The sequence below is a fragment of the Heptranchias perlo genome, chromosome 6 (genome assembly GCF_035084215.1).
Source record: "Heptranchias perlo isolate sHepPer1 chromosome 6, sHepPer1.hap1, whole genome shotgun sequence".
Lineage (NCBI taxonomy): Eukaryota > Metazoa > Chordata > Chondrichthyes > Hexanchiformes > Hexanchidae > Heptranchias > Heptranchias perlo.
This window is the reverse complement of record NC_090330.1, coordinates 17285295-17304548: the sequence shown is the minus strand read 5'-3', so window position 1 is coordinate 17304548 and position 19254 is coordinate 17285295. Positions and strand designations below refer to the sequence as shown.

General features: G+C 39.4%; 1 protein-coding gene across 3 annotated transcripts in view; it reads right to left on the bottom strand.

Annotated features, from left to right (window-relative positions):
* Positions 1–19024, bottom strand: part of rab6a (RAB6A, member RAS oncogene family) — a 76433-nt gene extending 57409 nt beyond the window's left edge. For all 3 annotated transcript variants that reach the window (XM_067985856.1, XM_067985854.1, XM_067985857.1), the window contains exon 1: positions 18729–19024. In XM_067985856.1, coding sequence (XP_067841957.1) covers positions 18729–18798 — 70 coding nt within the window. In that variant the 5' untranslated portion in view covers positions 18799–19024. The remainder of the gene's footprint in view (positions 1–18728) is intronic.
* Positions 19025–19254: the final 230 nt, after the last annotated feature.

The following is a 19254-nucleotide window of genomic DNA, read 5'->3' as shown; positions in this document are numbered from 1 at the left end:
GTAGAATACAAACCAATTAAGGATGGGATTCAAACTCATACAAACAGCCCAATGGCCTGCTAGACCTCAAAAGGATTTTAGTTTCTCCAGGTTATTGCCATAATTGAGTATATATTAATAATCCTACCACATGCTGACCAAAAACAAAATACTAGTGGTCTATATGTACCTTGTATAAAGGGACCGTTCCCCCAAAAAATCCCTCATCAAGCTAGAAAAATAAATGTATACTCTTGAACCAATAGCTTTCTGCAGAATTGAAGATTCAGTATACAGTCAAATTAGGAGGTAAATTCTGAATGAATTTCAGACCAAAGCAGTATATGTTTGCAATAACATTAGTAACCTAGCTTTGGCAAAACCAATTGAGACTTTCCTTCTAATATTGACATTTACCTATGTTCTTAAATGAGCTTTAATTAAATCTTGAATAGTGATTTGAACTTCACTGACATGGGCAGCATGTAACAATTCTGAAATTGGTAAGTACAATATATGCAGTATTAAAGCAGAAGGACCTCTAGAACAGAGTGCTTCACTGTCTTTAGTCTTACATTTCAGTATCAAATTGTAATTCAAGCAAATTTCTGTGTTACACTTGCACTTAATTAACTTAAATTTTAAATTCATAAAACAGTAACAAATTGCAACTGATATCCAAAGGGACTTAACTAGCATGTAGCAAACAGGCACAAAAATTACCAATCAATTTCAACAACTCCCAATCAAAAATTGGCAGTCAGCAAATAGCTAACAAGAAGTTGAACCCAAGAAATTGCTTCAAATGGATTTTGAAAATCTTTTTCAGCCCCTTTTCTAGTTTGTCTACTAAATTGAGGATGTTAAACCCCACATACTTCAACATAAAGAAATAACAAACTTGCATTTATATAGCTCTTTTCGCGACCTTAGGACGTTCCAAAGCACTTTACAGCCAATGAAGTACTTTTGAAGTGTAGTAACTGTTGTAATGTAGGAAACGTGGCAGCCAATTTGCGCACAACAAAGTTCCATAAACAACAGTTAATAACCAGACAATCTCTCATTGGTGAGGTTGGTTGAGGGATAAATATTGCCAGGACACCGGGAAGAACTCCCCTGCTCTTCTTTGAAATAGTATCATAGGATCTTTTACGTCCACATGATAGGGCAGACAGGGCCTCGGTTTAGTGTCGCATCCGAAAGATGGCACCCAGTGCAGCACCCACTCAGTACTGCACTGCAGTGTCAGTCTAGATTTTGTACTCAGGTCCCTGCAGTGAGACTTGAACCAACAAACTACTGACTCAGGCGAGTGCTATCAAATGAGCCATGGCTGACTAATAGATAACAAGCTACAATTTGCAAAATAAAACTCATTTACACAAAATGCCAATGTTTTATATCGGCGGCCTGTGCCTCCCAGAAGCCTATGGGTTTTGTTGAAGGTTTTCCAGAGCCATCACAGTCATGAGCGGTCAGAGACAAAGCTGAAGAGATTCTGCAAGACAAGCAGTCAACACCACTCAGAATATTTTTTTTTTAAAAACGACAGACAGCAAGGCTGGACATTCACGGGGCATGCCAGTACTTGCTGCTAGGGCCCCATTCCCCCCTCTTGTGTATCAATGGAAAATTACTGAGGACAAAAACCTCCTGGGAAACCATTTGTGGGAAAAAAATGAAAGCAACTGGATTTGTTTTTGTATAAAAAACATCAAAACAATAGTAGACTGCTGTCTCGCAGAAGCTTTTCAACTGATGTCCAAAGCTGATTACAGTGATGGCTCCGGAAAGCCCCACAAATTAATCTTTAGGCTTTCTGGAGGCAAAGACCTGTGATACAGAACACTGGCATGTGTATAGTGTTAACTAATATTTTTCCCTGAGGTAACTTTACTGAAAAAAATGTTGATTATTACATACTAGGAATTGTTTATTTAGAAAAAACAGCAACTTACATGTGTGACAAATTAAACTTTTCACTCAAAATTCATTTATATAGTGCATTTCACACCCTCTGGATGTCTCAAAGCACTCCACATTTGTTTTGAAGTGTAATCATTGATGTAATGTAGGTAAAAGTGGCAGCCAATTTGTACACAAAGAGGTCCCACAAACAACAGTGAGATGTGACCGAATTGTTTTTGTGGTATTTTTTGGCATTCTAAATGTTGGCCAGGACACCAGGAAAACTTCCCCGCTGTTCTTTGAATAGTGCCATGGACCTTTGACATCAACCGCAACATATAGATGGGGTCTCGGTTTAAAGTTTCACCCAAAAGAATCATCAAAAGTGCAGTACTCCCTCAGTCATGCACATGCCCTTCTGACTCAGAGGCTAACCCAGCAAAGGCTGACACTTGTAAAAACAATCACTTGGAAATTCAATGCTTTACTGCTAGAACACTCAGAATATGAAATTCAAATCCTAGCATCCATTCATTTAAACTCAACCAGAAACTATTCAGCATGTTGTCAGTTCTCATTCATGCTGCCAGGTAGATCACTGCTTAACAGAACATCCATATGGTAAAACCAGTTAATCACAAAAGCATAATACCAACAGTCTAACAGTAGGCATGGATCAGTCAGAAGCCTATAGCATTCCATCTTCAAGGTTGAAAAATGCAAGTGCGGTGACAGGTTACAGCACTGGTAGGCCTTGATAAGGAAAATTAGTTCAGAGACATTCTGGCACATGGCGTAGTTTCAATCCACTTAATGGACTGCACCACACAATGTGCCAAGATACGTTGAAACTCAATTTGAATATCCTACACAAGCAAACTGCTGCTATGTGTTTTGATAATGCTTTAGAAGACATTCATTCAAAAGATTAAAGATTCAGTTGTGAAACACTAAGGCAATTGTCCTGAGGTTAAAGCAGCTGAATACCAACTTTGCTTGTTTCTTTGCTACATTATTAGTTATATCAACAGTTGATTATTAGTAGGAGTGATTTTTTTTATTACAAATCGCTTTACTTTTTATTAGCTGCAACAGTCCTTTCTCACCCCTCCTCCTACCTGCACCGCCACCACTGCACCACCCCACCCCTCCAACAAAAAAAAATGATTGATGCTGGAATTCAACATTCAACTACTACAAAAGGTGCACCAGGATATAACTGTAAAAAGAAAAGGGACCTCCTGCATTTAATCACGATAGTTGCTGGAAGCACAGATTTGGGATACTAATAGCAAATCATAGATTCTCTGATTAAAAGATGCTTCAGAAACTCTAATTCAGCAAGTTTGATTCTCCCCACCCACCAACAGCCATGAAATCTCCTTTGGGGGGGGGGGGGGGGGGGGGGGGGAAGAAAGGAGTCAAATATAAAAAAAACCTTATGCCAATTCAGAAAAAAATTCAGCCTAATTCCTCTCAGACCCCCAATGGCGATCAAAAACGAGTTTTAGGAGATAACAATGACCATGAGGTACGTCACTCAAAATTGAGGAGTTTTTATGGAGTAAATAAACTGTTTCCACTGGTGAGAGGATCGGTAACCAGAGTTTACCGATTTAAGGTATTTGGCAAAAAAAAAGGAGGCGAGGAGAATTTTTTTTTTTTTAAACACAGCGAGTTATAATCATCTGGAATGCATTGCCTGAAAGGGTGGAGGAAGCAGATTCAATAGTAACTTTCAAAAGGGCATTGGATATATACTTGAAAAGGAGAAATTTGCAGGGCTATGTGGAAAGAGCAGAGGAGTGGGGCTAATTAGATATCTTTCAAAAATCCGGCACAGGCACAATGGACCGAATGGCTTCCTTCTGTGCTGTATGATTCAAAGAACAAGTTCAAGTATATCGATCTGGGGACAGTACCCAGAGAGAAGAAACTACGTGCAGCTTAAGTTCCTAGAATGAACATGGATGCCTATTAAAAGTACCAAAGCTGGAGATTAAACCACTTAGGAGGGCAGACAGTAAGATTATGTCACAAGTTGACCAATTTGTCCAAAGCCAACTGGCAACCAGACTGCAATTGCTGAAATTCATATCCCTGATATCATCTTCACTACAGTTGCTGCAAGCTTTTGCATAATTAGTAGCAAGCACATTAGTCTACACAATAGGTCTGACATCATCAGCTGAGGGGAACAACCTAAAGATGAACCAGGAAACAATTATTTCCTTGGACGTGGTTTTGAGAACCTGAGCCTCAGGACCAAGAAGTTTTTGCGAGATTAAGCTATGTAGATGCTTAACTTTTGTGCACTTGATCCACCATCTGATTTTTCAACAGAACTTTGTTCAATAAATCAATAGCATCCAAAATGTGGCTTTATCTTAGAGAAAGGATAAACAGTATTACATCAAATAAATCTAACTGGAAATAAACTTAACCACCTACTTTGCACTATTTCAAGTACTAATTTGGAAAGCTGATGACATGTTCTGCTCCTATTGTAAGCTAATACAGAATTAAGCTTCCTCTTTAGAAGGAAAGAATTTTTCAGCAAAGAAGATAGCCATTCAGACCATTGCACCTATGCTAGCTCTCTGAAAGAGCTAAGCACTTAGTCCCATTCTCCTGTCCTTTTCTCTTTTAAGTGAAAATAAGGTGCCAATCTGGTGAAGCTACAACACAGGGCTACATGCATGCTAAACAGCGAATCCAGCATAGACAGAGCTATGCGATCCTGCAACCAACAGATCAGGTTAAATCTTTAAAGCGCTACCACATTCTGTCAAGCAACATCCTCATTTTCAACAATGGCGGAGCCCAGCACGTGAGTGCAAAGCATAAGGAACATCCTGCAATCTTTTTCAGCCAACAGTGCTAAGTAGACGATCCTTCTTGGCCTCCTCTTGAGGTCCCCACCATTACAGATTACAGTATTCAGCCAATTCGATTTACTCCACATGACATTAAGAAACAGCTGAATGCAATGAACACAGCAACAATCCCCAACAACATCCCAGCTTTAGTGCTGAAGATTCAAAAAGTTAGGGACCATCCAGGACAAAGCAGTCTGCTTCTTCGGCACCTCATCCACACACCACCACCGCACCCCCCCCCACCCCGTATATTGTGGATGCAGTGCGTACCGCTGTATCTGCAGGATATACTGCAACAACATGCCACGGCATCGTTGGCAGCTCCTCCCAAACCTGCGACCTTCACTACCTTTGAAGGACAAAGGCACCAGGTGCATGCAAACACCACAACCTCCAAGTCACACACTATTCTGACTATAGCAGAAATAGGTTCTTTCTTATTTACTTCATTAAAACCTCTCAATTTTGAACACCTCTGTCTAGTCTCCTCTTAACTTGTACTCCAATTGTTAAAGATTTGTGTATCTGAATCCCCAAGTGTCTCTACCTATTTAGAAACTGAAGCAAGCATGTGAACTGACCTGAGGATTTGAAGGCTAATGCATTAAGGCAAAAAAACAAATAAAATAAAAACCAAGAAACATGACAAAGAAAATCAAAAAAAAAATGTTGTGAACTGCAGCGGTAACTAGTCAAGTATAAACTCCAAATTCTAATCTCACTCCTTTCTTCTATCCACTTCTTCAACTTTATAGCATTAGAAGCCTATAAAAAAATGTAACAGAATAGTTTTTAGACCATACGGTCAACTATTGCCTTCAACTGTAGTAGGTAACTGGCTCCACAGATCATGCATCTCTGGGCTATTTCTCCTGGCCCTCAATACAGTCTACCAGAATCAATGGTCTTAAATGTTTAAACTTTTTTTTTAAAAAATTTTTATTGTACGTGTTAGAATCATAGAAAGGTTACAGCATGGAAGGAGGCCATACGGCCCATCGAGTCCGCGCCGGCTCTATGCACGAGCAATCCAGCTAGTCCCACTCCCCCGCCCTATCCCCATAGCTCTGCACGTTTTTTCGTTTCAAGTCCTTTTGAAGGCCATGATTGAATCTGCCTCCACCACCCCCTCGGGCAGTGCATTCCAGGTCCTAACCACTTGTAAATGAAATGTTGTAAACGAAATCTGTGTAATCAGCATTGGTGTCAATTTTATTCTATGAATTGGAAAGAATTAATAGTCCATTAGGACCATTAATCAAAATGTTGTCTAAACTGCTGATACATGTAAAACCGATAACTGCAGTAGACACCCTCCCAAATTATTGGCAATGGTTGCTTTACTGGAAATGTTAGATTAATAACTAGCAATTAGCAATTCATTATTAAACAAATTATTTCGTACAGCTGACACATCCAGACTATTTCATTTTTTTTAAATCTGAAATTTTACAACTTCAAGACTTTCACTGCAACAAGTTTTTCTTAAAAAATAAAATATACTGCATTTCTGATAGGTTAATCACCTTTTATGGCACTTACATACATTTTCTACATGTAAATTTGATGCACCCTCACAATGTATTTTTACAAATGGTTTTCAAATAAGGAATTGATCCCCTAATTCCACCTCCTTTCAAGGTCAGCTAGAGACAAATGATTTTAATGTGCCTCTGCAACGGTCATTGAACCACATGCTAACTGCAAACTGGGACAGCCTGCAGGTGGAAAGGAATACATTTATCTGCTCAGCCTGCCGACATGCACAATAGCAGCCTCGGCAGGCAGTATGAATGCTACAATGTCTTGAATATTACACACTAATTCCAGTCTGGCAACAGAATTAGATTCCCTACAATAGGTGCGGTCTTCCTCACGGAGCATATTTCCCCTCCTCATACTAAGAAATTGCTGTCTTCCTATGAGGGTGCACACCAGGAATACAGTCTTCTTAAAAGACTTGCCATAACATTAGGTGCTTTCACCAGCCTCACATACAACGCCTTATTGTCCTCAAGCATAAATAAATTGACAGCTCTGAGCAACACCATGTCTGAAAGAGAACTGAGCGGCAAGAATGGTTGAGGGTGTGCGAAGTTAAACCCCATTCACAGAACAGTAATCTAATATTGCTCATTCATTTAGTCATCGTTGGCTCAGTGGTAGCACCCCCACCTCTAAGTCAGGAGGTTGTGGGTTCAAGCCCCACTCAAGATTCAAGCACAAAATCTAGGCTGGCAATTTACTGCAGTACTGGGGGAAGTGTTTCACTGTCTAGAGGCGCCTTCCTTCAGATGAGACGTTAAACTGATGCCCCATCTGTCCTCATGTGGACGTAAAAAGTTCCCACAGTACTATTTGAAGAACAGGAGAGTTTTACCGGTGTGGTGACCAACATTTAACATCACTAAAAGACAAACATTACTAAAAAAACAGATGATCTGGTCATTTATTTCACTGCTGTTTGTGGAACCTCGCTACATGTAAAATGGCTGCCACATTTCCTATAACCGTGGCTTCATTTCAGAAGTACTTAATTGGATGTAAAGCACTTTGGCACGACCCGAGATCATGAAAGATGCTATATAAATGCCTCTTTCTTAACTCTACATGCAATTGGGATTATATCAAAGTTTAGCAGAGTCTGGATACAAGATTCTGAGTACCTAAACGTACAAACTAATTTGATACACAGAAATCTGCATCAGCATGACCTGCAAGGGCAATTAGCCAAATTGAATGAAAAATCCTGCACACTGGCACACTCTAAGGGGCCCCTCAAAATGTTGTTCCTTGAGTGGCCCCATCAGAATGCACATTTCAGACTCTTTGGAATGCAAAATCATTCCTCACTCAAGAGCACTTGCACAAGTGCATAAACATGACAGAAAATGTTCCAGTTGGGCACACTGCTATTTAACTACAGTAATCTCAAAAGAATTAAAAATTCTGGAAATTCACATCCATTTTATTCAGATCAATGTGGAAAGGACTCGAATATTTTCATGTACATGCCTGGAGGTTGAAAGTTTATACACAAGTCATGTAATGGATGGCCAAGTAGCTCACTCTGAGCAGCACTCTCACTTGCCTTTGACCTGGTCCCACTGTATTCTGATCTCGCTCATTCTGCTCTCCTCTCTCTCCCCCATTATCCTACACTTGTAACAAAAACATTATATCTGGAGTTGCACCATATTACAATAAAAAGGCACAGTGGTAGCAACCTAATTAAACGCCTGCTCCGTCGCCATTACTCACCTGGAAGTAACCAAATGTAATATAGCTAATGACCTTATAGCAAGAGATACAATTTAGTTTTAGTTGTCCTTTAAAAATAGCCCCAAGGGCTTGAAAGGATACATTATCTCAGTTTCCTGGACCTTAATTGCGACAGACCATTAGAAAGGAAAGAAGATCCCAGACAAATTGAACAAAAATTGTTTGATAATGTGTTTCCAGCTTGACATATTGTAGAGATCACTCGTTATGTACACTGCATACTTCATTGGCTGTGAAGCACTTTGGGTGATCTGAAGGCCATGAAGGGTGCTATATAAATGCAAGTTCTTTCTTTACACAGCCCCATATTTATACAAACAACATTGACACTTTCACCATGCAAGCACGATCGTAGTGTCACTCCTGCTCACAAACTCTCTTCAGTGGCAAAGCTAAGTGAAATGTACTAGTTTAAATAAGGGTTTGTGCACTGTATTTTTCTCTTTATATGCCGTGGCTCTCTGGTGCTGGTGAGAGGAAAATGGGAGACAGTAAAAGTACATGCAGATGTTAGATACATAACAAGTGAATGAATTACAAGACACTTCCATTGAGGTATTTGGATGATGCCAAAACGTAACAAAACTGAAAGAGTTTATTAACGTCATTCAAACATCTGAACTACTCCTGGAATTAATGCTTTAAAACTAAATTCTCCATGTTTAAATTTTTGTAGAATACTGAATTTGCCCTTCTCAAGGGCAATTAGGGATGGGCAATAAATGCCGGCCTCGCCAGCGACGCCCACATCCCATGAACGAATAAAAAAAAATTCTGTAACATTTTCAGTGTTTTGTGTTTGGCTAGTTAATGAAGCTCAGCCTGAAATGCAAATATAACAAGTTTAGCAAAACAAACTACTGATGAATAAAACAGTTATAGCCAACTCCCTAAGTAGACTTAAAAGACTACATGTGAAATGCCAACATGCTTGTGAATAATCAGGGGTCTTGCAATCAACCACTCCTGATACCCATTTGGACCTTCCCATTTGAAATAATATTACTTACCAAGTCTTTAAGTCATCCATGGGTATTTCTCCACAAGCTTGACAAAACATTTCCAAGTATGCTTATTATTAATATTTACCAACATCGAACAATGTAAGGATTGGGTATGAACAGAGCTGAATGACTTTTTGTTGATGTTCACATTTGTCCCAGGTAAGTGGGAGACAAAATTGTCTGTCTTTGAATTTTTTAACCTTTGCCAGACAAGTGAAATTAAGTGTCAGAGATGCCCTCTTTTGAATGAGACATTAAATGAAGGTCTCACCTGCTTACTCAAATTGACGTTAAAGAATCTATAGCACTATTCAAAGGAGGAAACATGGAATTCTCCCAGTATTCTGCCTAACACTACTCCCTCCATCATAAAATATTAACTGATCATTACTCTTACTGCCATTGGCAAGACGTTACAGACATAGAATGACTGGATCAACATAAGTCACTAGGCTCCCAAAGGAATTTATTGCCTGGAGAGCTTGGAGACATTTCCATTATAGAGCAGGGTGCTATACAAGTCTGTAGTCAGCATGTGCAAAGAGCTGGGAGGAGGGGAGGAGAGGAGAGATAGAGAAAGAAAAAAGCACGATAAAGCTTAAAAATTAATTTTTAAAACAACCTTTTTTTGTTGTTGGGATACTGTTATGGCTGGCATTTCTAGTTGCCCCGGAGAAGGTGATGGGGCCACTCTACATGTACTTTGAAAAGACCAAGTGAACCAAATGCAACTACGGATAACAGATTTCAATGAGATTATTACTATAGTGATGTGCTTTAACTTGTGTAGCCTTAGCAGTTATATTGTAATTTTATAGAAGAACCTCAGGGGGAAAATAAACTCTTGCACCATACCGTATCAAAATCGCATCAAGATTTTAACTCCAAACTGATGAATTCAACCACACCACATAATTTCAGATTGGTGTACTTAAAACAGCTGGAGTTGGACCAATGTTAATCTTATGAACATGCTAGAAGTTTATATATTTTAAACACTGTAATGGTTTTAAATGGATTTGATCATTCTGCAGGGAACTATAGACCAGTTAGCTTAACATCAATGGCAGGAAAGATAATGGAATTTTTACTCAAAAATGTAACAGAAAACAAAATTATAATAAAAAGTAGTCAGCACAGATTTCAAAAGGGAAAGCCATGCTTGCCCAACCTTATTGAATTCTTTGAAGTAGTAACAGAAAGAGTAGACAAGGGTAATACAGTAGATCTAATAGATTTGGATTTTCAAAAGGCCTTCGATAAGGACCGCATTGCAGACTCATGACTACGGTCAGAGCACGTGGAGTCAGGGGACAGGTAGCAGAATGGATAGCTAGGTGGCTACAAAACAGAAGAGAGCAGGGGTTAAGGGTAGCTACTCAGACTAGCAGAGAGATGGGAAATGGTGTTCCACAGAGATCAGTGCTGGGACCACTGTTGCCCACAATTTACATTAACGATTTGGACCTGGGAATCAGAAGTACAATTTCAAAATTAGCGGACGACACCAAACTGGGGGGTGTAGTTAATACAAAGGAAGAATGCGTCAAAATGCAAGAAGACATTAATAAACCTACAGAATGGGCATGTAACTGGCAAATTAATTTCAATTTAGGTAAGTGTGAGGTGGTGCATTTTGGTAGGAAAAATAAGGAGGCCACATACTGCTTAGATAATATGAGTCTAAATGGGGTAGAGCAAAAGGACCTCGGGGTACAGATACACAAATCTCTATATGTAGCAACACGGGTTAATAAGGCCATAAAAACGGCAAATCAAGGACTGGGGTTTACTTCAAGAGGGATAGAATTGAAAAGCAGAGTTTATGTTAAACTTGTATAGAACCTTGATTAGACCACACTTGGGAGTACTATGCACAGTTCTGGTGTGCATATTATATAAAGGATATAGAGGCATTGGAGAAGGTGCAAAAAAGATTCACAAGGATGATACCAGTATTGAAGACATACTTAACAGGAAAGGCTTTTTTCTTTAGAAAACAGAAGGCCTAATAGAGGTCTTTAAGATAATGAAAAGGTTTGATAGGGTAGACGTAGAGAAAATGTTTCCACTTCTGGGGTGCTCCAAAACTAGAGGTCATAAATATGAGAGCCACCAATAAATCCAATAGGGAATTCAGGAGAAACCTCTTTACCCAAAGACTGGTTAGAATGTGGAACTCACTACCACAAGGAGTTCCACATTCCACATTCTACCCTGAACATTTATCTGAGGAAGGAGGAAGCCTCCGAAAGCTTGTGAATTTAAAATAAAATTGCTGGACTATAACTTGGTGTTGTAAAATTGTTTACAATTGTCAACCCCAGTCCATCACCGGCATCTCCACATCATCATTACCACAAGGAGTAGTTGAGGTGACTAGCATAGATGCATTTAAGGGGAAGCTAGATAAATAAGTGAGGGAGAAAGGAATAGAAGTGTATGCTGATAGGGTTAGATGAGTAGGGAGGGAGGAGGCTCATGTGGAGCATGAACACCGGCATAGACCAGTTGGGCCAAATGGCCCGTTTCTGTGCTGTAGACTCATGTAACTCAATGAAGTATAAAAAGGTATTGTCAGGAATCTTTGCAAATGTGAAGACAAAATTGCTCAAGCTCTCTCCAAAGAGCTCGTACCCATTTGTTAAATTAGAAATAACCGGAGATATTTCAATTTCTTTATAAGAAATTTTAAAACTCCACCTGATCACAAATATTTTTAAACAAATGTATTACATTTACTGAGGTTTTGGGAATAAATTGAAATATTTAAAATAAATCTTAAAGAATCCCATTTCTAGAGCAATTATTGTGTATGCCAAGAACAAAATTTTCATTTCTACATTTTTGGTATTTATGGCATTTATTCTCTCTCTAATTAGTCTGCATTGCTCTAGAATTCACCTCATTTGCATTACAGGTCAGCCACCAAAGCACTAATGTGAGCACAAACACCACCACATGCAATAGTTCAAAAGTCACAACTGCAATTACATATCTGGTTGGAGCCCTTCATCAGTGTTGGGGGGGTTTGGGAAGTTCTATACAAACCTGAAATGTAAGAAGCCTCAGCAGCAAAACGCTGATATCCAATGCAATGGGTAAAAAACACTTCTTGAGGCAGTACCTAGCAAGCCTCTTAACTCTATTGGAGCAGGGCCTCCTTCCCTTGGGAGAAATGTAATATAACTAAAGCATAATTTTTTTTTGTCCCAACTGTACAATTTACTCCACAATGTCTATTGTGAATCACAGGAATTTCAAACAAATTATTGACAATGTCCCTTTAAAGATCATATATTCAAATTTCATGTTCAAGCACCAGGTTATGGGAGAGATCAAGCATATTTATAATGCCTTTATAAAACACTGGTTTGGCCACAACTAGAATATTGTGTCCAGTTCTGGGCACCACACTTTAGAAAGGATGTGAAGGCCTTAGAGAGGGTGCAGAAGAGATTTACTAGAATGATTCCAGGGATGAGGGACTTTAGTTACGTGGATAGACTGGAGAAGCTGGATTGTTCTCCTTAGAGCAGAGAAGGTTGAGAAGAGGTTTGATAGAGGTATTCAAAATCATGAAGGGTCTAGACAGAGTAGATAGAGAGAAACTGTTCCCATTGGCAGAAGGATCAAGAACCAGAGGACATAGATTTAAGGTACCTGGCAAAAGAACCAAAGGTGACATGAGGAAGAACTTTTTTTTTTAAACACAGCGACTGGTTATGATCTGGAATGCACTGCCCGAGGGGGTGGTGGAGGCAGATTCAATCATGGCCTTCAAAAGGGAACCGGATAAGTACTTGAAAAGGAAAAAATCTGCAGGGCTACAGGGAAAGGGCGGGGGAGTGGGACTAGCTGGATTGCTCTTGCATATAGCCGGCGTGGACTCAATGGGCCGAATGGCCTCCTTCCGTGCTGTAACCTTTCTATGATTCTATGATACTTAAAATTTACAAGATAAAATTCATAAAGACATTTTCGTACAGGAGGTAGCCATTCTGTATGCCACCTCTGCGATCTCTACACTGAAGCCATCTATTCTAATCCCATTGCACTGCTCTTTCCTCATACCTTTGTATTTTCCTTTGTGTTTATCTAGTTCCCTCAAACATTGCAATCAACTCTGCTTCAACAGTCACTTGTGGTAATGTAGTGCACATTCTAACAATCTTTTGCATGAAAACATTTCTTCTAATACTAATTCTATGCTTATGCCCTTTAGTTACCAAATCATAGACCAGCGGAAATATTTTCCTATTTACCTCAGGCCCTTTCAAATTTAGATCCCCTTTAACCTTCTCTGATCCACTGAATACAACCCAGTTTTTCCAAGGCTCAAATCATAATTATATTCTCATCTCTGGTATCATTCTAGTGAATCTGAACTGCACTTTTCCACTGCTCTATTATCCTTTCTATAATGGAGTGCCCAAAACTATACACAGTACTCCCACTGTGGCCTATCCAATGTTTTGTGCGTACTTTGCCACATCCCTAATTTTGTGCAGCAGACAAATTTTGATATTTCTTCTATACCCAACCATTTATTTTCACGAAGAACAAGCCAACATAGATCCCCGGGCTACAACGCTAATTATATTCTACCAATTCAAGAAACACTGATTTACTCCTATTCTTTTCCCCTTCACCATGCTATCTCTGTACCTTAATACCACTAGCTTTAATATTAGCAACAAGTTTCTTAAGTGACACTATCAAATGCTTTTTAAAGTCCATAAATACCACATTCACAGCATTCCCTTTGTCTATGCACTTGTTAATTTCCTTGAAGAATTCAACTGAATTAGTCAAGCATGACCAATCCATGTTAACTGTCCCTAATTAACCCATACCTTTTTAAATTGTTCACTATTTACTGTTTTATGGCTTCTAGCAGTTTTCTTACCATTTAAGTGACACTAACCGACCTGTTGTTACGAGGTTTAACCCTTCCTTTTTTTGAACAGCAAAGTAACATTCACCACACTACAGTCCTTTAGTGCAATTCCAGTTTCCAATGTTTAATTAGCTTCACGTGATAAGATCCAACACTCCAAAAGCAGCATTCAAAACATCCGGGATTCCTTTATCCATAAGTGTGCAACTAGAGGCAACTAGAAATGGAAACTAATGCCTTACTAAATTGACTTTTAGTGATTAACAAAACTACAAAAGACCCAAAAAATACTCTCTGGCAATAATGGTAAAGATCAAGTCCATGGGAGCTCCAAACCTGGTTTAGCAAGTAATTATATGTACACCTCAGCATTAAATCCAAGAGAGCAAGTACAATCTTAGGATGAAACTAAAATAATCCATTTAGAATCTTCCAAGGTGGCTGGAATATTGCCCATCTATGCATTAAAAAAAATCAAATCAAAGTTTATATATCCCATTGCAAAAGCAAGTAGCATTTCAGACATGTCAGAAAAAAATCACCCAACACAAATTCTGCAAATGCTGGTAATCTAAAACAGAAATAGAAAATACTGGAAATACACAGCAAGTAGGTCACCATCTGTAAAGAGAAGACAGGTTAGCATTTTGGATGCAAGAACTTCCTCAGAACTGTCACGCCACTGTGAAATTGTTTATCCACACATCACCCACCAAGAGGATGGGCAAGTGACCAGTGTCAAGTTCTTTACCAATGCAGTATCAAGCTAGTTGTTAGCTTCTGGCAGCCAGGCTTATGATTTTTTTTAATTGTCACAACCCTTCATTCAGCATCTCTTGCTACTTGGAGACAATTGCAAGCTGCAGATGAACCCATATCTTGCCATTCTTCAACACTGTGAATTAAAATTTATAAGGTTTCAGAACTAACCAATGGGGTTATTGGGTTAATTTTAGCAAGATCAAACAAACGACTGCTGCAGTAAAATCGCATTTTTGAAAATTACTACTTTGAATTACTGTAATTATAGAAATTTAGAGCAGATTACAGTTCTGTTAACATTTCAAGATAGTCTTATACATGTCCAAAAATAGAAGTCATTTTAAGTTTATGCACATAATCAGGCAACACTAGGTTTTATTCTACAAATGCTTCAGTTAAATATTTGACAGCAGCTCCAAAGAGGATCAGATTCAACTTTGAAAGGAAAGTTTGAATCCCAGTATTGATCAACACTGACTGAAGACATCTCCTAAAAGAAATTGTTTTCCACTCAGCCAGGTTGTTAGGGAAGAAAGCTGCATCAAGAACTATCCCTTCCTGCATTACTCAAGTCTGTGTCTTGCTACAAAGCTTAAGAAACAATATTAGTGTAAGTTATTGAAGAGGTCAGTGATTATGCTAAGTCACACTTCAGCAAACAAGGATGACCTTTTCTTTTGCTATAAACTTACTTGTTTTCAAATATTTTCAAGAGCATGTGCATTATGAAGTTGCTACACATTTTGATGATATGGTCTTGCAGAAAGAGTACATTAAAAGATTAGTTTCTTAGCATGGTTGTACTTTCACCAGGAATTATGCAGTTTAAGGGCAGAAACAATTGATTGTTCTTGGCACCTGGGACCGAGCAAACGAAGGGGACCTGCCTACTACTAATGGTTCTTGTGGTTGTGGTTGCTGCCTTGCTTATCTGTGGGTCAGTCACTATTTCAGATCTGTTTTCTCCTCCTGCGGCGTGGCTTGGTGTGTAGGAAAGGGTTTGTTCAGAGATGACTTCCAAGTTCTCCAGTTCTAGGTGCAGTCCAAACATAATTTGTTTGGATTAGGATATGTTTTACAGATGCTTCACCCATGCTTGCTGTTTGGAGGTCCACACCTGAAGTATCCAACCTGCACAGCCCCCAAGCTCTTCCAATGCAGTCCTGAAAGCCCATGCAACTCAATCCTACTTGCACGTATATTTACTTGCTGGTTTGTCTTGTTTGAATGTTATGGGCCTGGAGGTTTGAAAGCTGCTTCACTGGCAACTAAATTCTAATCGGTTGACTGAGATATGTGAACATTCATTTAAACTTTAATGTGGCTCTTGGGACTCCATGCTACACACCCATGTGGCCCATTGAGACAAAGACTTGGACACGTCGAGTCTGCACCACGGCAGGGTTGGGGTTGCCTTTTCTTGCAGCTAGAATTAAGCTGTGGGGCCTGTGCTCAAGTGAGTTAGCCCAACAAGCAATGGCTGGATTCTCTGGAATTGAGGCGGTCATGGTCCTTGGATTATCTCTGACCACCATCCAGAACGGCTAAATGAAGGTGAATGACCAGAATATTCTGCAGTTTCTCACGCACTCATTTGATAGAGGCGTGACACTTATAGAACTTGTGTGGGGCGTCATGTGATTTTCTCCTTCAAATTCAGAACCTGGACAAGAGTGATCTTTGATTGGGCCGGTTAGTTTCTCAGGGAAAAAGCAATAGTGCACTTACATGCACAAAGTGGCTTCAATATAAATGTGTTTTTTTTACTGGCATATTAAAACATGTAGAGTCAACTTAGCCATTACAGCTTGTAATTGCATGCAAGAAATGATTGACTCTGTCAACCAGCTTCATAGCAAGAGCAGTGTTTATATTTCATGGTGTGTGTATGGCAACCTAAACAGAAAAGATAAGCAGTACATTTTATCCACACAATTAAGAGGAGCTCCCATCAGATGAGCACTCGAGCTCAAGATGATTTGACTATGGTTATGAGGCAGAGAGGCCCTGACCACTCGCCTGTCTGGCTTTTCCCCCTTTCTCTTCACAGTCTAGGTGGAGTGTAAAAATTGGGAAAAGATCTTTACCCAAATACCATTTATCCCTGTTGTACTGCACTAAATGCTTGGAATTCCAGACAACATTGAAATTAACAGATCAGTTATCGGAATTATTCACTTGACTAAACAGTGCAGTTTCCACAAATTGTCCAGTTAAACTGCACAATTATTGTATGGCATTAATATGCATACAAGTAACCTCTACATTTTATAAAAGGTAATAAGTTGAAATGCTTCTCACTGATATGAAACACTTCAATCTTCTGATATAGTACCCAAAACCGAGGGCACATTGGTGTACAATGTTGTGGCTAGTTTTAGTGTCTAGAAACAATAAAATATCGACCTGCGCTACTGTATTCTGTGCTGTGAATGATGCAGACTGGCTCACCACGCCCAGATTCCAGTTATCTGGGCTCTTTTAATCAAAGTAACGAGTGAACGTTTTGCTTTCATTATTGTACTTCCAGACGCCTTTAAAGCTTCTATAATACATCTTTCATTACCTTAACGGTCAACATTTTATATTAGGATCACCACACATCGGGTATACACTACGACAAAAAAATTAATAAAACACACTTCAACGGGAAAATATAACGATTTTAAAGCTAGGCATTCATGGCGACTATTGTACTGAATGCTGTCGGAGAGGTGATTCCTGAAAAAGGCCATGCCTTAATTGTACAAAATTGTTCTTACTCAACTTCGTCTGACGGCAACATATGTTTGCATCGTTAACAAATAAAACCCAGGACACCGCTTAATCAAAATTAAAACGTGGCGATTTCTACTCGCAAATCAATAAGCCATTTCCATCACATATCAGCTTTATCGAAATCAAATCATATGTTAACATATATTTTACGAGCGGCAATCATATTTTGGAAACAGATACATTGGAGGTTTCATACCAAACGCAATATTTACTTCCTAGTTATCTAGCTATTTAATATTACGTTGCTGCATAATCGGGATTCGTAATGAAGATGTGTACTCAGAACAGTGAGAGCCTTGCCCATTTCGTGTGCTGATAAAATGTAAATTATCTCTGCTGAATCTTATGGAGGCAAATTTCAATAAAATTACAGAATTCAATGTTTGTAGGTCTCAGTAGTTTCAAGATCATTAATAGGAAAATGATGGGATTACTCACTCTAGCACTAAAGAGCCCAATTCAAGGTGCGGTTGTTTGGATCTCTCCAAGATAACGTTACACTCGTTAGTGGGCCAGATTTCAATTAACTATCAGTCCAGTTTTAGTTCTGGAAGATTAAAATCTCATAGCATATTTCACCCTCCAGAGCAGAATCAATTGCTCAAAGATGTTACCAAAATCCACATCTTGATTTTTGGTAATTATGATCGGTACAATTAACCAATTTTTTTTAAACGCCCTTATTGTGTAAACAGGATTTGTCAATAGTAAATTGGTGCACAGCAAGCCACAGCAGCGAAATGCGGGTGAATGTGAGTAGGTTTTAATACTGGTGAAAGACGAAGCTGATTAAATATTTGCATAATAGCTACATCAATGTCCTTTCAGTACAAAAAGAATTAAAAACTTAAAAGATAAATCTCGCAGCGAACATCGAATAAATGCACAATCGTGCAAGTCAAAACCTGTAACGTACACAACCGCAAAATTATTGAATCAAAAAAAAACTGCGGGCGTGTGCTTTTTTTTTTGCAATCAGGCCTTTTTAAGTACCAAAAAAAAGGTAACAATGTATTAATTAAAATATACTCTTAGATTTCTTTTCCTCTCTCCATCCCGATCCCCCGGGCCTCAGATCGAAGGTGTGTCCACAGGGGGAAAGGTAGGTGGGTGGGTGAGGGAGGGAGGGAGATCAGTTCAGTGCAGCCTTCGATCTGTCATCCGAACGAGGAAAGGGAAAAAAAAAACAGCCCCTTTGGCCGATGCATGAAAAAAAAACCTGGCGCTACTTACCGCTCTGCTCGCCCAGGAAAACCAGCTTGAATTTCCGCAGCGGATTCCCGAAATCGCCTCCCGAAGTCATCGCGCGGAAGGAGGAGAATTTAAAATAAAAACAAATGTCTTTTTCTCACGCGCACAGCCTGAAATTTATTTTTTTAAATATAAACGTTAAGGGATTAACTTCGAATGATTCGACCGGTTTTTTTATATATAATATATATATTATCCACCGGGCACCGTCACTCACAGAGCAAAAAAAAATTACTTCGCTCTCCACGGTTACTACACTAACCGCCGCTTGACAACCTAACCTGATGGCCGGAAATGCCTTCTCTGTTCCCGTGGAGTGTGGGGAAAATTGATTGACAGCCCGGCTGGCCAATTAACGGAAGAGGAGCTGGACGGCCTGCGCGACGTCGTGACGTTTTCCACCCAATCAACGGCGAGGGAGAGAGGCAGGGCTGACGCACTGTCGAGTTTGGTTGATCCGCAAGTGACCTGCGCACACGCAACAGCGCCACGTTACCATCCCACCCAC